Source organism: Melanotaenia boesemani, chromosome 18 (assembly GCF_017639745.1).
Source record: "Melanotaenia boesemani isolate fMelBoe1 chromosome 18, fMelBoe1.pri, whole genome shotgun sequence".
NCBI classification, from domain to species: domain Eukaryota; kingdom Metazoa; phylum Chordata; class Actinopteri; order Atheriniformes; family Melanotaeniidae; genus Melanotaenia; species Melanotaenia boesemani.
The window spans coordinates 29,394,870-29,417,205 of record NC_055699.1 but is presented as its reverse complement, the minus strand read 5'-3'; the positions used below and the strand labels follow the sequence as shown (position 1 = coordinate 29,417,205).

The 22,336-nt window shown below is 40.3% G+C and overlaps 1 protein-coding gene across 2 annotated transcripts in view; it reads left to right on the top strand.

Moving 5' to 3' along the window:
* Nucleotides 1–22,336, top strand: part of si:dkey-225n22.4 (collagen alpha-1(XXI) chain) — a 99,964-nt gene that overhangs the window by 1,474 nt on the left and 76,154 nt on the right. Inside the window, exons 1-4 of one of the 2 annotated variants that reach the window (XM_041968604.1) lie at nucleotides 15,211–15,244; nucleotides 16,935–17,024; nucleotides 17,172–17,308; nucleotides 17,484–17,603. In XM_041968604.1, the coding sequence (XP_041824538.1) occupies nucleotides 16,952–17,024; nucleotides 17,172–17,308; nucleotides 17,484–17,603 (330 nt within the window). In that variant the 5' untranslated portion in view covers nucleotides 15,211–15,244; nucleotides 16,935–16,951. Of the gene's footprint in view, nucleotides 1–15,210; nucleotides 15,245–16,919; nucleotides 17,025–17,171; nucleotides 17,309–17,483; nucleotides 17,604–22,336 lie in introns of those variants that run through there. The other variant, XM_041968603.1, reaches the window with a different exon arrangement.

Here is a 22,336-nt window from a genome sequence, read left to right as displayed (position 1 = left end):
GTTTTGTCCATTGTTTACATTTTGCCTGTCCCACAAACATCTGCCAGCACAGCTTTGTGACGTCTGTCTCACTTCAGTGATATAAAAGTCAGGTGAAATGTAACATGACCGTTCAGAACACGCGTGCAGGCCATGTCCCAGCAACTCCTGAGCTGTGCCTATTATTACCCGTTGCACATTTAGGCAACATCGCTGATATAATCTCACCTTATTTTTAACTGATTTGGTTTGCTCTTTTGTTTCTTGCTGATGTGATCGCTGTCCCTGCTGTGACTCACTCTGTTCAAACTGCTGGAGCTTCTGGCTAAAACTAGCTAGTGGGGGGAGTTAAGATGGCAGATTGAGTGAATGTGTGTTTCTTTTGAGGGGCTCGTGCAAAATGTCCTAAAAAGCTAGACAGAGCGGCACAATGCTTGCTAGGCAAAGGTAGTTCAGGTTAACGTGGAAGAGGTTGAAGAATGTAAAAATAAAGTTAAGAAGCTTGAAGACCAAAACACTCAGGTTTCGACCAGATAAAATCTTAAAAGATTAAAAAAATCCTTATGTGTGCACCAGGCCTTACAGTGCTGAGTAAAGACGAAGGTGACGGCGTGCAGCAAAGCGCCGTGCGCTGAGGTTCAGGAGCAGAAATCACATTAACCAAGTATAATAAATATTTTAATAGCCTGTTGCATATATTCATATGTTTTCATTGTTCTGTGAAACTGTCCTTTTATTTTTCGGGTAGACAGTGGACTGCACGCGCCAGACGGAGAAAGGAATTTTTGGTTTGCTGTCGGTGGATAATTTAAGTTTGTGTTTTTTTTCATAAATACAAGGACTCAAATAGATGTTGGGTATTTTCCTTGAAAGTAACCGTCAACCCAACGTCTTTTTTTATTGTTTAAAATGTTTTTGTTGCATACAGAAATGTAGTTTTCTCTGCAGTCGTTCATTGATTTAATAAATGAAACATATTATTTTTTGTTTAAACATAAAATAAAGGCAAAGGACAAAACATTATATGAAGTGTTATTTCATTTTAAATGTCAAAAGGGATTTGTGGCTCCCAGTGCTTTCTTTACTGTGGGAAACATGTCCAAATAGCTCTTTGAGTGGTGAAGGTGTCTCACTGCTGGACTAATCAGTGGGAGACAAGATGTTATTTAGCCAAGGAACCAATAATCTTACACACTCGTGAGAAGCGAGAATTTTTTTTTGTTCTTGAGGCCACGAGAACAAAATTACATCATTTTGCTCTCATGAACGGGGATAGTAACTTTCTTCTTTTGGGGCTCTGAGAAGTATTGTATGATTGGTCAGACATTTCAGGTGGGCGGGGTTAACGTGGAAAAGAGTGAAGGTGAAAGGTATGGCGTCTGCATTTCTCCTGATGTGAGGCTGACCGGTTAGTTTTAATGAACAGCGGATCGAGGTGGTGAAAACTACATAAATGTAAACACGTGGGATTTAAAGACAAGGATGCTTCCTGCGTCACAACCCCGCCCTGCCACGGATGAAACTCCTCGTTAAATATTAAATAACCCGGTCAGCTGTTTATTGCACATACAACACAGACGTCCCCCTGCTGTAATAATGAAGTACCCGTGTTCTCATGGCTTCGAGAACAAGAACAAATTTCTCGCTTCTCGTGGAGTTTATAACTTAAGTCTGGTGGTATCGCAATTTGTTTTTACAGGTTGCCCCTTTTCAGAAAGCGGGTTTAGTGAAAACTCCGAGTTAGTTGACTCCAAATTAAGGGAAACACTGGGTTTTCTGTTTCACAAAGCACGTTCAGTGTAACTCTGAGTCATGGTAAATGATCTGTACTTATATAACGCTTTTATCCAAAGCACTTTCATTATACGTCACATTCACCCATTCACACACACATTCACACACTAATGGAGGAAGCTGCCATGCAAGGTGCTCAACCACGACCCATAAGGAGCAATTAGGGGTTTGGTGTCTTGCTCAGTGACACCTCGACATGAGCTCGACGGGCCAGGATTGAACCAGGTTACAGGACGACCACTCTACCCACTGAGCCATGCCGCCCCGTCAGTCTCAGTTACTGCGGCAACAGACTCCGTGAAACCAACCTGCAGACGGAAGGAAGTGTCAGATATGGGGTGTCCTTTTCTTGAAGAGCCAGTTGACATCAAAGCACAATTACTCTGTAGAAATCTACGTCAGGAAAGGGGATCAGACCCTGCTTGGATGTTTTATCATTTCCTCATGATTATTTGTTTGAATGTTACCGTTTTTCTGCTCAATCGATCATGTATCTGAACAATATTCTCAGCCCTCATATTGCTCATATGACACATCGTGGACATGCCCACAGTTCGGAGCAAGTTCTTTATGTTGCACTTCGCTTTTTTGCCAACGGGAGTTTTCTTTACCACATCGGGGACACTGAGCATATTTCAAAAGCAACAGTCTGTCGAGCTGTGAGAACTGTCACTCTTCCCAAGTCACAGACCCACAATATACATCAAAGAAAAATTCCACAGAATTGCAGGTATTTGTCTAAGCAGTAATGAACTTATTTTTCTTTTAAGTGTGGAATGCATCAGTTAATTTGACATATTTTAGGTTTCCGGGTGTGATTGGCTGCATAGTTGGGAATCAGGTTCCTATCACAGCTCCTTCAGTAGATGAAGGAGATTATGTGAATAGGAATTCTATCCACAGCATTAATGTGCAGGTAAATAGTAGTCTTTAAAATCCCAGATCCTTCACATTACAGCTACTGCAGCTAATTACTGTTCTGCACTTTGAAGATCATATGTAATGCAGCCCACATCATCAGTAATGTGGAAGCAAAGTGGCCTGGGTCTGTGCACGACCCTCCAGTCTTTCCTGAGTGTACACTAAGCGCTGGAGTTGCCTGTGGTGAGTTATATACATTTAAATCAATATTTTGTTTGACCTATCACAACAAAAAAATGTAATATTGTATCCTGTATTATAGGAGTTTGATGGTTACCTGCTGGGTGACAGAGGGTACCCCTGCCAGCCTTATTTGCTGGCCCCTTACCCTGATCCAGAGCATTGTTACAACTTAGCCCACTGCAGGGCTTGAGCCAGGGTAGAGATAACTATTGAGATGCTTAAGGCCGCTTCCAGTGCCTTCGTAGGCTCAGAGTCGCCCCAGATAGGGCATGTGACATTATTGTGGCATGTGTCATTCTCCACAACATCGCCACAATGAGAGGAGAGCAATGTCCGACTCAGCCACTGAATGCAGCTGATAATGAACATCCTGACACCCTGCTGATGCACAAGATGAAAGAGCAGTCAGAGACACAATGTGCCACCATCATTTTGAGTGACCCATCGCCTCCCCAGTGTCAAATAAAGACATAAAGAAATAAAGTCAATGTGCTGTTGGGTTGCACCTGCATATTAACCCTTTGATGCATAGTGTCCACTACAGTGGACACATATTTAAAGGCTGTTTTTAAATGTATGCATAGGTGTGGATTGTACATTAGCAACTTCATTGGACATTAGTGAGTCACCAATACTCTGCCACGCATAAAGAATAACTACATTTGATATAGTATATATACACACATTGTAATTACCAAGTTTGCCTCAGTGATAAACAGGACAAGAAAATGATCCAGGTGTTTTTATAGAAAATTTACATGATATTAATATGACAAGATCTTATTATATAAATATTTTCATAGATTAAATAGAAAAATCAATACGCTGAGTAAAAGTTAAAATAAGATTAAAAAACAGAAAAACATCAATGTGCATCTCTGTAGAAGTAAAATATTATATTTAAAAAATGTGGTACTGTTTTGTAATAATTCATGCACCAGAGGGTTAAAAATGCACAAACATGGGTGGCGCATCAAATAAACCGGAAAAAATGAGTGATAAAACACATCAAATGCAGATACTTCCAACAAGTCGACTGCATGGTAAAATTATGCACTTAACCTCCAATCATGCTCTTTCCACAAAGAGTTCCAGGCGTTACTCGAATCACTGGAATTCAGTCAGAAGCAGGTGGAAACCCTGGTGCCAGAACATAAGAAGATAAAGGAAACGGTGATCAATCTGCAGGCATGAGAGAGAATCTGGTATTTGCAGGGATTCCAGAGCAGACAGAGAAGGACCCTGAGACCACGATGAAAAACTTCATCCAAACTCATGTGAAGCTCACGGAAAGGGTGAAAAACACACTCCGTTCACAGAGTCCATCGTCTGGGCTGGAGGAAACCTGGTGCCAGAAGACCAAGACCTATTGTAGCCAAGTTCGTCAGCTTCAAACAGAAGGAGCAGGTGAAGAACCAGGGCCTCGAACTGAAGGGAACAAACTTTGGAGTAAACGAGCAATATCCGAGAGAGATTCTGGACCGACGGAGAGTCCTGTTTCCTAGCAGGAGGAAATCCATCACTGAAGGCGCTCGTGGCAGTGGATCAATCATTAACGGACAGCTGTACCGCGACCTGAACGTCACTCCTTGGCTCTTCTGATTTGTTCTTTAATCTTCCTATGATTTCAGGTTATTAGATCATGTTATATTCATAAAACTGCCAACTAGATAATTTAGTTAACAGTAAATCCATCGCCTGTCTCCACTACACTGCTCTAGACAGGATTTTTTTTTGTTACTTCCTTTGGCACTGTCACTCTTGTCACTTTTTACTCTTCTTCCATCTCACCCTACCAGGGTTAATAGTAATCCCACATGTCATTAAATGTGACTTGCGGTGCACGCCAAGCAGCAACCTCTGCCTGTAAAATGTAAAACCTATGCGCAAGTGCAAAAAAATTGCAGTTCACCCCTCATCCGCTAGGGGCTGGCACCAAAACAGAGCAAATCCCCATAGATCTAAAAAGACCAACTTCACAGCATAAATAAACATGTTTAAAGCCTGGTACAAAAAACATTTTAGGATTATTAGGTCACGTTTACCTTCATGACAACTGTGAGGGGGGTGAATTTTTCCAAACTCATCCGTTTGGATGTTATTTAATCTTGAAATTCGTAATAGTTAGAGGCGTGCCCTTTTAATTGAGAGGTATCCAATATCCACGGAAAGAAGGGAAAGTGCAGCACAACCACGGTTTTTAGCCGGCTAACAGCGCGCTTTAGCTTTAGCCTGTCTACCTCCGTTAGCTGGTTAGCTACCGTTAGCTCTGGGTTAGCTTGGTTAGCTCTTAGCTACGGGCAGCTCAGAGTTTGATGGGTGTCAATCATCCACCCCACCTTCACAGTCCCCCTCTCAGCTTCACCTCTTTGACCACTTTTGGATTTTCCATGACTAACGACATGCGTGACGCTACCAAGATGGCGACGGTGGGAATGGCCAACAAGCTTCACTTTTGCTTTTCAGAAACCTATGGGTGACGTCAAAGAAGCTTCGCCCATCTTTTATATACTTTTCATGTACTTTGAACAATTCACATGAACACACACACGCAATGTATGAGGGAACAGCACAAGCACACATGCAGACATTTAATATACAGATCCATGTAGCGCACTCAGCTGGCAGACACACATGCACCGGAAAAAGCAGGGGGATGCACACACACACTTCAGTAATGTGCATGTAGCTTAATTTCCGTTGTCGGATCATGAAAAGACTTGGAATGTGCGTGGAGCTGGTACAAGGGAAAAAAAGTTAAAGATTTTCAATCAGCTGCAGGAGACGAACACAGACATGGTCATATTACAGGAAACTCATTTATTAAACTCAACAATAGATCTTCTTTCAACAGCCCCGTTTCCACATGTGTACTCAGCTTGTTATATTTCCAGGCAAAGAGGAGTAGCAACTCTTATTAATATAAATTTAAACTTTGACATTGATAACACAATCACCGATCCAGAAGGCAGATTTATAATAGTTACATTATCTATTCAAAATGTTAAGTTCGTTCATATATATGGTTCAAATGTAGATGATCCCTCCTTCTTTCACTCCCTCTTCGCCTCACTCTCTGGTCACTCAGATAACACACTAATTATAGGAGGTGATTTTAACATTTTATTGTACAAACACGGAAACACAGGAGCTTATCGAGTCTGGAAATCCTCAGAAACTGTGAAACAGTACATGAAGGATTTTGGTCTCTGTGATGCTTGGCGCTCTCACCATCCCACACTAAGAGAATACACCTTCTTCTCTTCAGTTCACCATTCCTATTCTAGATTAGATTATTTCTTAACTAGCAGCTCGCTGATGAGTAAAATCAGAATCCATCCTATTAGCATTAGTGATCACGCACCAGTATCATTCACTCTGAGAAGTAAGAGCAATAAACCAGCAACTAGAAACTGGAGATTTAATACGTCATTACTTAAAGATCCTGAGTTTATCAGCTACTTTAAAAAAAATGGTCCTTATATCTAGAAAATAACGACTTGCCAGAAACTTCAGTGTGTGTTCTTTGGGAAACAGGAAAAGCAGTAATGAGAGGGAAAATAATTTCTTTCTCTTCTAATAAGAAAAAGAAGGAAACTTTGAGAATCTCAGTTAGAATTCAGAATTAAATCCCTAGAGGACCTTACCATGTCTCCCCAGAAGAACACACACTAAATGCTATAAGGAAAGCTAAACTTGAACTTAATGAAATAATAGATAAAAAGATGCAGTTCTTGGTGCAAAGACTTCGCTTGGAGAATTTTGAGCATGGCAACAAATCTGGAAGGTTCCTGGCTAATCAGTTAAAAACAAACAAGGAGAAAACAACCATCTCCTCTGTCAGAGATCCAGAAGGAAGCATCAGCCACGACCCTGACAAGATAAATAACACTTTCAAAGAATTCTATAAAACATTATACATCACAACTAACTACAACAGATGACAATATTGATAAATGTCTTAGTAACATAAATCTTCTAAAATGAAAACATGAAAATAAAATGGCCTTGTATGCACCTCTTTCAGTCGGTAAACTCCATGAAGCTCTCCAGCATATGCCCAACGATAATGCTCCAGGTCCAGATGGTCCTGGTCCAGATGGTTCAGGTCTAGATGGTCCAGGTCCAGATGGGCCTGGTCCAGATGGTTCAGGTCTAGATGGTCCAGGTCCAGATGGATCAGGTCTAGATGGTCCAGGTCCAGATGGGCCTGGTCCAGATGGTTCAGGTCCAGATGGTTATCCAGCAGAATTCTACAAAGAATTCTGGACAATGCTGGCACCCACTTTCTACAATATGATATTCGAAATAAAGGAAAAACAAAAATTACTTTTAAATATGACCTTAGCTAATATTACACTACTATTATGATGGAAAAATCTTGTAGATTGATTATTGAGGATACTGTGATAAATCTGTGAGCGACACAGCTAGTCATTAATGATTATGATCAGAACTGTTTTTACAGGACACTGTTTTCTTTAGTGCCCTTGGGAGTGAATACAGTTGTAGAAACATATCTAAGGACTTTATTGCCTTCTTCTGTGGCTGGTCATCGTGAACCTCCCTCCAGGGGTCCAGCACCAGAGGAAGCGTGAGACAACTGATCCCAGGGGGGTTGGGCTATATAAAGCATGTGACCTGAGCTACAAGCCAGTTGTCTGTCAATCTGAGTGACCAAACTTTGTGTGATCTCCTGCAGTTGCAGTAAACATCTTTTTCTTGTCCCCAATCTGAGAGTCTGTTTTTCCTAACATATTAAAACCAGGAAAAGACCAAACACCTTCATCCAGTTATCGTCCAATTTCATTAATAAATGTAGATCCTAAAATAATCACCAAGCTCTGGCCAGAAGGATAGAAAAAATAACCCCTCTAATAATACATCCTGACCAAACAGGCTTCATTAAAGGTTTATTTTAATTTATTTATTTTAATTGTATTAAAGGTTTATTCCTCTACTAATATGAGCAGATTAATTAACATCATAGATTATTCTACTCTACATAATCTGGAATCCACACTCGTTTCTTTAAATGCAGAAAAAGCATTTGACTAAATAAACTGGACATTTTTATTTGCAACATTAAACAAACTTGTGTTTGGGTCATCTTTCATAGACTGGATAAAATATTATGGAACAACCCAAATGTATGTGTGAGGACCAATGTTTAAACTTCTCCAAACTTCTGTTTGCAGTGAGGCACCAGGCAGGGCTGCCCGCTTTCTCTGTCACTTTTTGCTATTTTTATTGAACCACCCCCCTCCTTCCACCCTAAGCATGTAGTGGGTGGGTGCCTTCTGGGGTTTGGGTTTGGCTCATTGGATGTGGTCCCTGTGCGGCCTGGTTGTGGGGGGTGGCTGCTCCTGGGGAACAGGGGTGACCACTCTCTTGGGGAACAGGGGTGACCACTGCCACCAGCTGCTCACCTTCTAGAGGGAAGCTTGCTTCAAATATGGGGCAGGATAAGGTGTTTGGTGGGGAGAAGGAAGGGGGGAGGGTCTAGGAGGATGGGAGAGTGGCCGATGGTGCCCTGGTACACGAGGTGTGTGGCTGGAACACTGGGGCGGGTGCTGGCCCACGCCGGGTGTTTGTCTGGGGGGTCCAGGTGCTCCTAGGCTGGTGCAGGCCCTCTGCCTTTTGTTTGTGTGTGTATGTGGTGGAGGGGGATGGGGGTAGGGACGCCTCTGGGCTCTTGGGGCTCTGGGCGCTTTGCTCTGGCTGCCCTGGATGGCCTGTGCCCTGTGACTGCGGGGGGCTCTAGCTGGGGCCTTCCTCTGCCGTCCTCTGGGTGGGTCCGGGTTAGTCTTTGTGATGGGGTGGCTTGGGTTTGTGCTCTGGGATTGCTGCTGATTGCCCAGGCCTCTGGGCCCTAGTCTGCTTTTAGCCGCTGTAGAGGTGTGGTCACATTTGCATAATCACACTCATCTCTGATCATTCCTCATCCTCTGCATGCTGACACAGTCACTGAGTTGTCCTGTAGGTTTATGTGTGTGTGTTTCTGGTAGTTTGGTTGTTGTTGTGATACTTGTTGTAGTTGCTGTCTTGGATATATATGATGATTGTCAGCTTAGTTTACCTGTAAAAGCTGTAGGTTTCTGTACAGGTGTAGCAGCTGCTTGTCTGATGGATTAAAGGGTTGTTGCTTCTATCTACTGTATCTTTGTCTCCTCTTTCTATTGTCTACTTACCTTTTTACTTTTCATCATTATTCACCGTTTTTCAGTCCCCTCTGATCAGATCCAGCAAGATTACATAGATTCCATAGTTTAAAAAAAATTCTGATTATCAAGAGGAGCCTTACACCCATAAAGCTCCCCTTGGCAAAGCAAATTCGTACAGCACAACACAGCAGTCAGACCATTATTCTGCTACTTCCATGCTGGACAGGACAAGTTAAAAAAAAAAAAAATAAATAAATAAATAAATTTGAACTTGAAATTTGAACTTTAACCAAAATGACCAAAGAAACTCAGCTAAAAGCCTCTACCGAGCATTCCCACCCTGACGAATCACACTTAAAAACACAAAAACTTAAAAACAACATAAAAAAAGAGACAATCATAAAATTTGTCTTTCATTTGCTGTTCTGTGGTCGAAAGTTATTTTCAAGCTGGAAAAATGCTGCTAAACTCTACTCCTTACATAAAGAAGAAAAGTTTTAGGACTGAGTGTGCTCTCTTCCTACAACATATTATTTTGTAGTCTACTTGCTTCTGGATCATCATTGGCGTTGCTAAGCTGAATTTGGAAGCTAGCTCTCATTTTTCCTGATAGGTCAGTAGAGATATTAATCATCAAAACTCTCCCCACAAAAAACATCAACGCCCCCTTTTAAAGATAAATTTGATCTGATGAAGGAAAAGTAATGAGTGAGCCAAACACACCTTCCTATATACTTACCAGTTTTTGCAATGTTGTGAAAAGTTCAGCTCATATAAATTGGCTTTGCTGCTTTTTTCATTCTCTGCTTTAAAGACAAATGTTGTCTCTTCTACTAGAGAGATAAACTTTCAAGAAACTTCGAAACAGCGTTCCAGCCAAAGCCAGCTGGAGTTTGTTGCCTTCAAGCAAGTTTAAGGGAACATTTATGGCGTTAAATTCAATCATGTTTCCAGAAAGCTTTACTGAGGCTTTTTGGTCATTAAGGGCACAATGTGCTGCATGTCTAATTCACCCACGCATGTTACAATAACTGTTAAACTGCTGGTACCAGATGTCCTGTGGGTGGGACACGACAAATAAATATATATTTTACTCCAAGTACCTACACATGTTATACACACCATTGGAAAGCTAAGACTCTTGAGATTTGAATGATGTATATCATTCCAGGCTATAATCATTCAGTAAACACCTATTTCAGAACAATTTATCTTTAGAGCCATACTGCACTCCAGACGCAGATGATGCTGCAACAAATACACTCCTGTAACATCTGCAAAGCTGCAGTAAAATAGTTGGTCCACAACACGCCGTTTATCCATACAAACCCATTTTAAACAAAAATTGCAGGATTTTAAAGCACTGACTGCTGAAGAGCATCATTTAGAAAAGTTTCACACAGATTTCCCAGCAGCCCATGCAGACTTGTCTTAAGAATCATGTATGTTATAGAGAGTACGCAGTTAGAAAACGTTCATGCTACAATGATACATCATAAATGTGAAAGGGCATTTAAAGAGAATAATGCAATGGTAATTTCTTCTAATTCTCAAATAATTCATAGTAACAAAACAATTCTAATAAAACATCAGTAAAATTGCTCAGGTTCACTTTTACTGTGGCACAGTTCCTCATCAGGCATTACCTTACTCATTCCTAGGATTACTTCTACTAACTACTAACTCCTATGAACTGAGCTGCTATCCTCTGGTTTAATGTGGTTTTCGTTTAGGAGTAGATAACCATTGAAATTTCTGTTAAGGTGTTCCAGGTGCATACTCTGACACAGTGACACATATCTTTATTATAACATTTTTATAGTAATCTTACATGTCTCAGCTTTCTTTTGAGACCAAGATTATTCATAAAGCCCTTGTAGTTGTAAAGATATACTTCATTTATTTTGGGTATGTCATTTCAAACTGGAGGCAGAAAAAAGGCCTCATCAAGAAGAGGTTCAGCATTGAACAGCTGTACAAATAAATTTGGAGAAAGTCTAATTAAGTTCATCTTTAAAGGTTACATTTTAAATTTATTCTGACATCATACAAAAAGTTGAATATCCCCAAATTTTTGTGAGCTGTGCATCTACTCCAGATTTTTAAAATATTGTTTTTTGACATGGAAATCTATTCTAGAATATAAATATTTGATATTGGAGGTATCGATATTTCAGTATTGAGTGGCACATTATTAATAGAGATGTTTTTGTGTGAAAATCCAATTATATCAGCAGTTTTTTCAAATACTTAGACCAACAACCATGCCACATTCAGAGTCACTTAAATCCCCTTTCTTTCTCACTCTCATGGTAAATCTGAACGTCAGCATGGTCGTCTTGCCCATGTCCACACGACTACATGCACTGAGTTGCAGCCATGTGATTGGTCCGTTGGATTTTACATAAATTAAATGGAGTGTATATCAGTTATTTACTGATGTGTAAACTGTTGACAGTGAATTTTCAGTGATTTGTACTGTAGTTGATGATCAGTGTTAAATGGTGTTTGCTTTTGGGTAGAAAGGAATTCCAGTCAGAAGAGGCTGCATCTTGGTGCCATGTGGTTTTCCTAACAGCGTCACATATAGAGGACAGGACTGGGAGGAAACTTTGGAAATGAAAAGCTGTGTTGGCTGTGCTCTCTGCAGCTCACTGATCTTCTAAAGCCTACCAGTGTGCTGCAGCCTCTCTACCATATTTATATTCTGTTGTCCCATCCAGCATATTGCTCACACTGTTATTTTCTCTGACCCTGCCCTGTGGTTGGTGGAGCCATGTTTGCACTGCTAAATGAACACAGGAAGAGCTGTGTAGAAAATGCACTGGCAGGCCATTATGTGCTGCATGACACAACACGAAAACTCACAAAATCATTTTAAAGTGAAGCGAGGGAGGAGGAGAACTGACACACATGTGGTCATTTCACAAGACACATAAGATTCTTCAGGCCTATATCTCATAGCGTATATGGGAAAACAATATTACAAAACAGCGTGTTTATAGACATGTGGACTGAATTCTCACATGTTTATGTGTAAGTGTTCAAGACATCACATGTAACATCAATGTGGACACAATGTAGATGGTTTCTGTGATGTAACAGCAGCTAAAAGCTTGCTTATTTTCAGCTGTTTTCTCACCTGGCTTCTGTCATGTGACATAGTGTTATTCTAAACACACTCTTTGTGTAACACAACACATTTTGAAGCTAGCAGAGGAAGAAAATTAGTGTAACATTACTTTTGGATTAACTTGTGCCGGTTCCATTAATGAAAGACCATTAAGAGTTCACTTTCCTGTTTGCATTTCAGTTGCATGAGAAGTCTGAACAATAGGCGAATTGATAACAGAGAAGAAGAAAAACACAGACGTTGATTTATGAGTGTTCATTTTAGCTTCAGTAAGTTGTAGAGAATAAAACCATATGGAGATGTTTTTCTTGTTTGGTCTCATAATGGTCCGGCTCATTTGCTCTCTCCTGGTGCTGGTTAGGTCCAGGAATATTTGGAAGTTGGTATAATAGCTGTTCTTTATTTGCTTTTATATCATCAATATGGGCTGAAAGTGACTCTCAGCTTTAATTTGATTTGTATTCACACCGAAATCCTGAAGTTTCTGTTTCTGTCTCCCCTCCTCTCATATCAGAGCGGCTGCTTTGTGCTGCCCCCCAAACCCACAGCCTCTTGGCCGCTCCAAATGAAGAACATTTCAATATTTGCCATTTAAGTTGTCTTTACTTCCAAAGTAAATACTCACTATTTACCGTCAAGCAACAGTTTAATTCACTACTAAGCTATTATAGACAAAAATGTCTGCTTCCAAAAAAGTACTATAAAACTTTATTAATATTTTTTCCTGCTAATTTCAGCAACAATTTATGGGAAAACCTTCAGACCTGCTCACAACTACCAAACATTGAAATAATTTTAATAATTTTATGTCTTCAAATGGTATTTTGATTACTTGATGTCACTGTTCTCATCCTCACTTTTTAGGACAAAAATTAGGGTTTCATTTTGTAGATAAAAAGTAAAATTTTATCTGTCCCGTCTCAGGCCTGAGCTTAAAATAGTATTAGAAAAATTCAAAGTTGAATTCTAAATATGTGAAGAGACTTTCTTACAGGGAATTAAGCCATATACACTAACAGCCAAAAGGATGGCCAAACTGAGAGATAAATATTGCCCAAATGGACAAAAATGTCCATAATGATGCACAAAATTGAATGTTTTCTTAATGTTCCAGATACAGCTCAATATCAACAGCAGTTATACCAAATCATTGTAAAATGAGAAAGTAAAATCTTAATGAAATAACAAAGATACTTCTGGATTAACAATGCTACCAAACATTAAATAAATAAAAAATATACCACCGCCATAATAATCCTGAACATTTACGGTGTCACTGAGCGTGTTAGAAGCTCAGAAATCACAAATGTGAACAATGTGTCTCATTTAAGAGCTGTGATTGGCTGGAAGGTAAGGGGGCAGCTCTGTTCAGGCTTTCTTTTTGTGCGTTAAAAGAGCCAATCTACCAGCAGTGAGGGTTGACATCAAACTGAAGGAGTCCTATCGGGCCGTTTCGGCCTGTGGGACTCCGGAAGCAGCTGATGGGTATCAGAAGGCTAAGCGGAACACAGCTTTGGTGGTCACTGAGGCAAAAACTTGGACATGGGAGGAGTTTGGAGAGGCCATGGAGAATGACTTCCAGATGGCTTTGAGAAGGTTTTGGTCCACCATCTGGCGGCTCTGGAGGGGGAAGGAGTGCTCCATCAACATGCTGTCCCGCCTATCTCTGGGGCCGAGGTCACTGAGGTATTAAAAGCTTGGTTGCCATGTGCCACGTATGGTTGACACGCCTCATCAGCATCGCATGGACATTGGGGACAGTTCCTCCGGACTGGCAGACTGGGGTGGTGGTCCTCCTCTTCAAAAAAGGGGACCAGTGGGTGTGCTCCAACTACAGGGGGATCACACTCCTCAACCTCCCTGGTAAGATCTATTCAGGGATCCTGGAGAGGAGGGTCCGTTGGATAGTTGAACCTCGGATTGAGGAGAAGCAGTGTGGTTTTTGTCCTGGTGGACCAGCTCCACAACCTCTTCAGGGTCTTGGAGGAGGCTACATGTGCTTTGTGGACTTGGAGAATGTGTTTGACTGTGTCCCTCGAGGACTCTTGTGGGGGGTGCTCCCAGAGTATGGTGTGCCAGACCCCCTTGTATGAGCTATCTGGTCCCTGTACAACCGGTGCCAGAGTTGGTCTGAATTTCAGGCAGTAAATCAGATTTGTTTCCAGTGAGGGTTGGACTCCGCCAAGGCTGCTCTTTGTCACTGATTCTGTTCATAACTTTTATGGACAGAACTTCTAGAGGCAGACAAGGCATTGAGGGGATCCGGTTAGGTGGCCTCAGGATTGGGTCTCTGCTCTTTGCAGATGATGTGGTTCTGTTGGCTTCATCAAACTGTGATCTTCAGCTCTTGCTGGAGCGATTTGCAGCCAAATGTGAAGCGGCTGGGATGAGAATCAGCAACTCCAAATCCAAGACCATGGTCAGCTGGAAAACTAGTGGGTAGTGATTGAAAGAATGAAAACGCGAATACAAGCGGTCAAAAAGAGTTTTCTCTGCAGGGTGGCCAGGCTCTCTCTTAGAGATAGGGTGAGAAGCTCGGTGATCCGGGAGATGAGAGTTGCTGTTTCTGCGCACTGAGAGGAGCCAGATAAGGTGGGTCATGGACGCCTCCCTGATGAGTTGCTCTGGGCACGTCCCACCGGGAGGAGGCCCCGGAGAAGACCCAGGACACGCTGGATGGACTATATCTTTCGGCTGGCCTGGAAACACCTCTGGAATGTAGCCGGGAAGAGGGAAGTCTGGGCTTCCACGCTTAGGCAGCTGCCCCCGCAACCTAACCCCAGATAAACAGGAGAAACATTGTCCCTACCCAATTCTACGCCATGTTAACAGGACATGCTGTCTTTCCCATCATATCCATCATGGCTCCAAACAGCAAAAGTGAAAAGTAGAGTAAAAACAAGCCACCAGGAGTGAGGAGACATAAGAAGATTAAGTTACTGGCACACATTTTCAGACAGTCTCTCAAGAATTTGTTTTTTTATTTACTCAGTTATTGGTATGAAAGATCTCTTAAAGAAAAAAGAGACCTGAAGAATAAAGTTCATGTCATTCCAGAACAGCAGAACTGGTCAGTGTATAAAGAGTGTGTAATTGTTGGTTTTTAGGGTGCATTCATACTGCTCCGCTTCCACGGGTTGCAGGGTTAATTTAGAGCAGTTCTTTTAGAGCAGTGTGAATGCTCATTCACACTCTGGTGTTGACCAAAAAAGGGAACTCTGGTCTGCTTCAAAACCAGGGGTCTCAGTCCACTTACAACTGAATCTTGCGCCTTGTCCACACGTAGCCGGGTTTTTGTAAAACAGAATATCCGTATAGTCAAAAGTCTACACAACTTTGTTTTTTTTAAAAAAAATCCATCTACACCTATCCGCATAACTGTGTTGTTAAGCACATTCATAAGCATGCCAAACCTTTAGGTGGCAGTAGCGACCCTAATCCTTGGACGTAAAATTGTTAAGGTGGCTGACAATAACTGTCCTTAATCTCGTCCTTTGCCTGTGGTCGTCTATGTGGAGCAGTATTTGAGCTTGTAAAAACAAACAAACACAAAGCGCCTGGAGAATGGATAAGGCCAACACAGTTTTGAGGACATCCATGCTGTTCTAAACAAAGGTTGCACATGTGACGTCAGAGTATTTTTGTCACAGTGACGTTCCCAAAACCTAAAACCTGGTTGTATATGACCACACGCAAACAGAGTATTCGCAAATCTTCACTTTGGTCGGAGGTTTTTAAAAGAATCGTTTTTAATGACATAAATCTCAGTTTTCATGTGGATGACAGGCCGAATCGTAGAAAAATATCTTCGTTTTGTGAGATACCCTGCATCGTGTGGACAAGGCCTGAGTGTGGCTTGCTTGCAGTGTGAAAACAAATTAATAATCCAGTGAAGCAATGAGAGCAAGTGATGTAAGAACATGCTGGATATCTCTTCTGCTCCTCACATTGGACAGATTTGTGTGAATTATTAGTTCGAACACCAAAATACAAAAAGAAACTACAAGACTGGATAAATGTATTGTTTCTACATTGTTTATTTGCAATGAATGAGCCATTTTCCGTCTTGGCTTATCAATGCTTTTCTGTTGGTAGTGGATTGGGAAGAAGAGGAAGGGAAATGAAGCTTCAGGGAAAATTGTCTGAAGGTTACCCTGGTGCATCAGAATGAGGAAGGAAGAGGATTTAAGTGACTTTGAAAATAGCATGGTTTTGGTCTGAGTGTTTGATTTACTGGGATTTTCACACACAACCATCTCTAGGGTTTACAGAGAATGGTCTGAAGAAGAGAAAACATCCAGTGAGCTGCAGTTGGACGTATTCTCAACACAGATGGACAGATGTCTAGTCCTCCAAAAACCTAATAACACAATGCCTTGACTTAATGTCAATTAAGTGTTGGTCAAATGCTAAATTGGCTGAGGGGCAGACCTCAGCTAACATACAGCAGATCTCTGTACTCTGTGTTGTCCTCAGTAGAGCAAACCTAAAGCACCAACACACCAGAGAGCAGCTTAGATTGTTCCACACATTTCCAATACTGCCACCAAGTGGTAGTTAAATGCTTTAATATAGAAAGATTTGTCTGCACAGTCACAGCCTTTTGTAAATCACACAGTTTTTTGGGAAAAATTAGGAATTTAATTGACAATTTAAAAAAAATGTATATGGAAACATGTTCTCTGAGTAAAATAAGTTATGTGAAAGTGTTTAGCAGATTAATAACTTGCTTATCTGGTTTTCAGCTGTGATTTAGACAGGTTGAACCGGAAGAACCATGCTGCTGTGGTCCATATGGAATTTAATGCTGCTGACCCTTGTGGAGGCTGCAGAGGACGATTCTCGAGCAGGTAGCCAAACTCAAGAATGTTAATTCCAAGATTAACAAAGTGGCTACGTGTATGAACATAGCATAAATAAAAGATTTAATAAATAATAATAATAATAAGGTTCTTTTTTATTACTCTGTCCATATGTGTGTGTGTGTGTGTGTACAGGGTGCAGCACAGCTGTAAATGACCTGGTTTATGTTGTTGATGGTTCTTGGAGTGTTGGCATCTCTGACTTTGAAACAGCCAAACAATGGCTTATCAACATCACCAGCCGGTTTGACATCAGTCCTCTCTATACACAGGTGATACTGTCCACATCATACTGACTCAAACCACACGAAGCACGTTTCTAACAACTGTACTTGTGATTTTTTAAATCACTACTATGCATTATTTTCCTTTTTCAATCAATCTTTTCATAGAAAAAGGAGTATTCTGGGCTTTTGTACAATTTTCTTTGGACTGTGTCCGTCATAGGTGGGTGTGGTCCAGTACAGCGACACACCTCGACTGGAGATACCTCTAGGACAGCACCATAGCGGAGCAGAGCTAATACGAGCCATAAAGAGCATTACCTACCTGGGAGGAAATACACAGGTAACACAGCATGCTTCCTATTTACTGCTAAAATAAATAAATGAATAATGAATTAATAAGGAATGAATAGGAATAGATAAATAAGCAAAAATAAATAAGTTAATAATTTAATAAGCCAAATAAATGAGAATAAATTGGCAATATAAATAATTTAATAAATGATAAGCTAAAATGAATGTAATATTTAATAAATGAAAAAACAAACAAATAAATAATAATAAAAAATTAAAGGTCCCATATTGTGCAAAATTCACTTTCTAAAGGTTTTCTAATGGTCATATGTGTCCTCATAGCCTGTGTATGAGGCCCAAGAATTAGAAAATTCTGTCACATCCCTCACTTGCTTGCTCCACTTTTTGGCGAATGCGTGCTCCAACGGGTGAATCTGAGATCTTTCCCCTTGTCACATCAGAAAGGGAAAAAAACATTCCCCCCGGCAGTGGATACTGTCATTGACCTACCCCCCCAGCTAGCTGAGCTTACCCTCTAAAATCACAGAGTGGGTGCCAGCAAAAGCCGGATTCTTTCCCATTGAGGGGTGAGGAAAGGCACCACTAATGAACCTTTAAAGGTTCAGAAACAGAAACAGCCCGTTCTCAGTAGAGCTCACTAGAGCCACATTTGGAATGAAAAAAAAGTTGTTGGACCTCTGACACCCATATAAAATTTTTTAAAAAATGTATAATATGGGACCTCTAAATGAATATGCATGTCTTGGCTGACACGCCTCTGCAGCATCGCATGGACATTGGGGACAGTTCCCCTGGACTGGCAGACTGGGGTGGTGGTCCCCCTCTTCAAAAGGGGGACTGGAAGATGTGCTTCAACTACAGGGGGATCACACTCCTCAGCCTCCCTGGTAAGGTCTATTCTGGGGTCCTGGAGAGGAGGGTCCGTCTGATAGTCAAACCTCAGATTGAGGAGGAGCAGTGTAGTTTTCATCCGGTTGTGGAACAGTGGACCAGCTCTGCTACCTCTTCAGGGTCTTGGAGGGGGCATGGGAGTTTGCTCAACCATATGCTTTGTGGACTTGGAGAAGGTGTTTGACCATGTCACCTGAGGACTCTTGTGCGAGTACGAGCTGTCTGGTCCCTGTACAACCGATGCCAGAGCTTGGTCCACATTGCTGGAGATGGATTTTTTTGTGGCCGATTACCAATTAATTGGTTGATTTTCTAAAGTACAGGTAGAAAAATATATATAAGGTGTATGCCTTATATAACAAAACATTAGTTATGCAGCCTTCTGATGCCCTTCAATGTTAAATTACATTTTCTTTACTCCAACATTTTCTTTGTAATGAAATATATCATCGCATATATCATATATGAACCAAAATAAAAACCAGATATGCTTTTCTCAAATGTCTAAATATGTTATCTTTGATGGAGTTGTATTTTATATATAATGGTCACAAAGGGTTCAGCACTAATTGTAACACTAGAGAGTCGCTGTTACGAACTGTCATGTTAGTATTTTCTGACAAAGTAAAACTAAGGCTTTAATATTAATAATGTTAAGTTTTCGGTGCTGCAGTGAATAAACCTCCTCTGTTCTGCATTCACATCTCTCCTCCTAAAATACACCTCAATCTGCAGCAGACAGAATAAGAATTACATTATTTTTGTCTACTTAGCTAATGCTATGCTAGATTGGGATAACAACAGCGATGTTATTGCTAACATAGACGGGTGTTATGACTGGCTGTTTTTTTAACAAATAACTTAACCACACGACATGTGTGAACTGCCGACATCAGCCGGTTCTTTATTGCATGCTCTTGATGTGCTACTACGGCTACAAGTCAACGTTGCAATGCTCTAACATTTTACATGCACATCCTGTTCCACACTTCAAAATAAAAGGTCTGCTTACAGCAGTTAGCCAGAACATTACAACGGGGAGTGCCTTAAGCTAATTTAGCTCAACTTTACCAATGCAGCATAAATAAAAAGCTGACTGAGACAGTGAAGCTCGCGTCACTCATCATTACACATGGCAAACAGAGTTAAACTGAAACTGGAGACATACTGAGTCATTATTTTATTGCTATTATAAACTTACCTGTCAGCAAGCTCCACTCAGCCCACTGCTTTAATGTAACTTGGCTGTACTGTCTAACTCTGTTGAAAAGACAGGGGCATGACTGTTGGATTGAATGGAGTCAGAGCTCCATTTAGTGAACAAACGTCAGAAGGACATCATTCTGCAGACTCCGACACTTGACAGCATTTACTGTTTTATGAGAAATTAAGAATAAATCGGTGTATCATAGGCAAAACAACGGCCGATATTGGCTATTTTAAAAAGGGCTAATATCGGCCTGCCAATTAATTGGTCGGCCCATAATATATCCATCCATCCATTATCTTGACCGCTTATTCCATTTCGGGTCGCGGGTGAGCTGGAGCCTATCCCAGCGCCCATAATATATAATATATATATATATATATATATATATATATATATATATATATATATATATATATATATATATATATATATATATATATATATATAGGCAGCTGCTCATGTGACCTGACCCCAGATAAGCGTAGAAAATGGATGAATAAATGAATGAATGAATGAATGAATGAATGAATGAATATATACATAAATGATACATAACAGGCATTAGTGCGTGCGTAGGCTTTTATAAATCTGAAATTTGCCACCTGTAGTTTGCTTTGCTATGCACAGTTTTATAAATGAGGCGGCTGGTTGTCATGCCAGCCTTCTCCCTCTCATGTTGTGAATCATGATCGCTGTTATGTCAGGTGAGGTTTGCTAGTGACACAGCCGTAAAATCTACTAGTTATCAGACAGACACATCTATGAAGACAGATCAAGTTCAACTATCTAGTTAAACAGCATAAGAAGCAAGGAGTGTCATCTCTAAATCATTGTCACTGTGCAGATATTTAAGACACAACTGATCATTTATGGGCCATGTTCTTAGATACAAATCAGGACAGGACCCTTCACTAACAAAGTAGTTGACAGGTGGGTCTAGAAATGTTTTGAAGGGTGGCCAGGCAGGGGCACTGACCAGGAAAAGGGGGGAACAAATGAAAGATATAATATAATATAATATAATATAATATAATATAATATAATATAATATAAATTAATAATATAAGGTCTTGGTTTTATGTTATATTACAACTAAAATGATCTGATGTAAAAAAAAAAATATATATATATAAAATAATTAATTATGATTAATTCATTTTTAGGCTGTGATTAATCATATTAAAATTTTTAATAAGTCGACAGCCCTTTTCTTACCACTTACCACAGCCTGATGGTTCTTATTACTTTACCTTTATTTGCAGTATTTGTAGCTTTTAAAACCACATTAAGCAGCAAAAGCTACAAGTAATGATTTTCTTTACAATCTTATTTGTCTTTTGGTTGTGGAGGAATTTTTGTTCACATTAAACGCTGCTTCAGTTCATTGGGGTTTGCTGTTTTTCACACAGCTTTCTTTAGGTCCCATCACTCTTCTAAAGTCAGGTTGAGGTCTGGATTATGTCAATGTCTTGATTCTCTTCTTTTTCAGCCATTCTGTTGTAGATCTGTTGCTGTGTTTGGTCAACTGAGCAACATCACCTGTAACTACTACACTGCAAGATTTTCCCTAAGTAATGATCAATCCCCTGTGGCCATCAACAGATACACTGTCAATGAGCATTGAAAGAGATAAATGCTTTACCATTAATTAAGAAGAGGGGACTAAATATGAGTCAGATATATATATATATATATATATTTATATAGATGTATATATATATATATAGCTTTGCAAACATGAACAAAAATGAGCAGAGATTAACTTATTGCCTTAAAAACAATGACTATTAAGACTATTTGAGTGCCTGATAGAATTTAGAAGAGTGAAGAAAATTTTCATGCTGAAACACAAATATAGCTTCACTTCAGCACTACATTAAGTACAACTCTGCAAACTAATCCAAACCAGTACAACAGTTCTGCTATAAATTCTTTATTTATGAAGTTTATACATATCCAGGCTTTATTGTTTTACTGGATTGAATTAAGCTGCACAGGTGTACCTAATGGAGAGGCTGGTGACCATATTAGAAATGAGGCTCAGTAGTGAGAAGAAATTAAAATAATTTTATCTTACTTTACTGCCTGTTTACTGCTTGTGAACCTTTGAAGGGCTCTTTTAATTAAGACTGCGTCAATGTCCTTCTGCAGCTTCTGGTACAGCGTGTCCACATGAGGCATTATTTGATGAAACAGACCTTTCTGCAGGGTTTCAGTATTAAAAATTAAGGTTTTAAAGTATTAAAAATGTTCATAATTGTTAAACTGATTAAATTATAGGTGACAAGTGAGGATCTGGTGAGTTTTCATCATTTGATGCTGTTGACTTCACAGGCAAAAATCTATAAAAAAAGTTTTCACTGCTTCCAATTCTTCATTCAAAAACACAAATCTTAAAAAGCAAAGCGGGCCGGGGCTATATGGAAAGAAAAGCTACGCTTGGGCAGGTCCTCTTACCACAGGTGCATCTACAGCTGAGCAACCACACAAACACCGCAACCACTGAAATGGTCAACAAACACAGGAGCTGCATATCCACCTCTTTGAACTTCACATCTGTGTCTTGTTGCAATCTGCTGCTATAATACTAAAGCTCCTATTTTATATGTTTATGTTGTTTAATTTGCACTCTGTGATGCAGCTGTCGCTGGTAAACACAG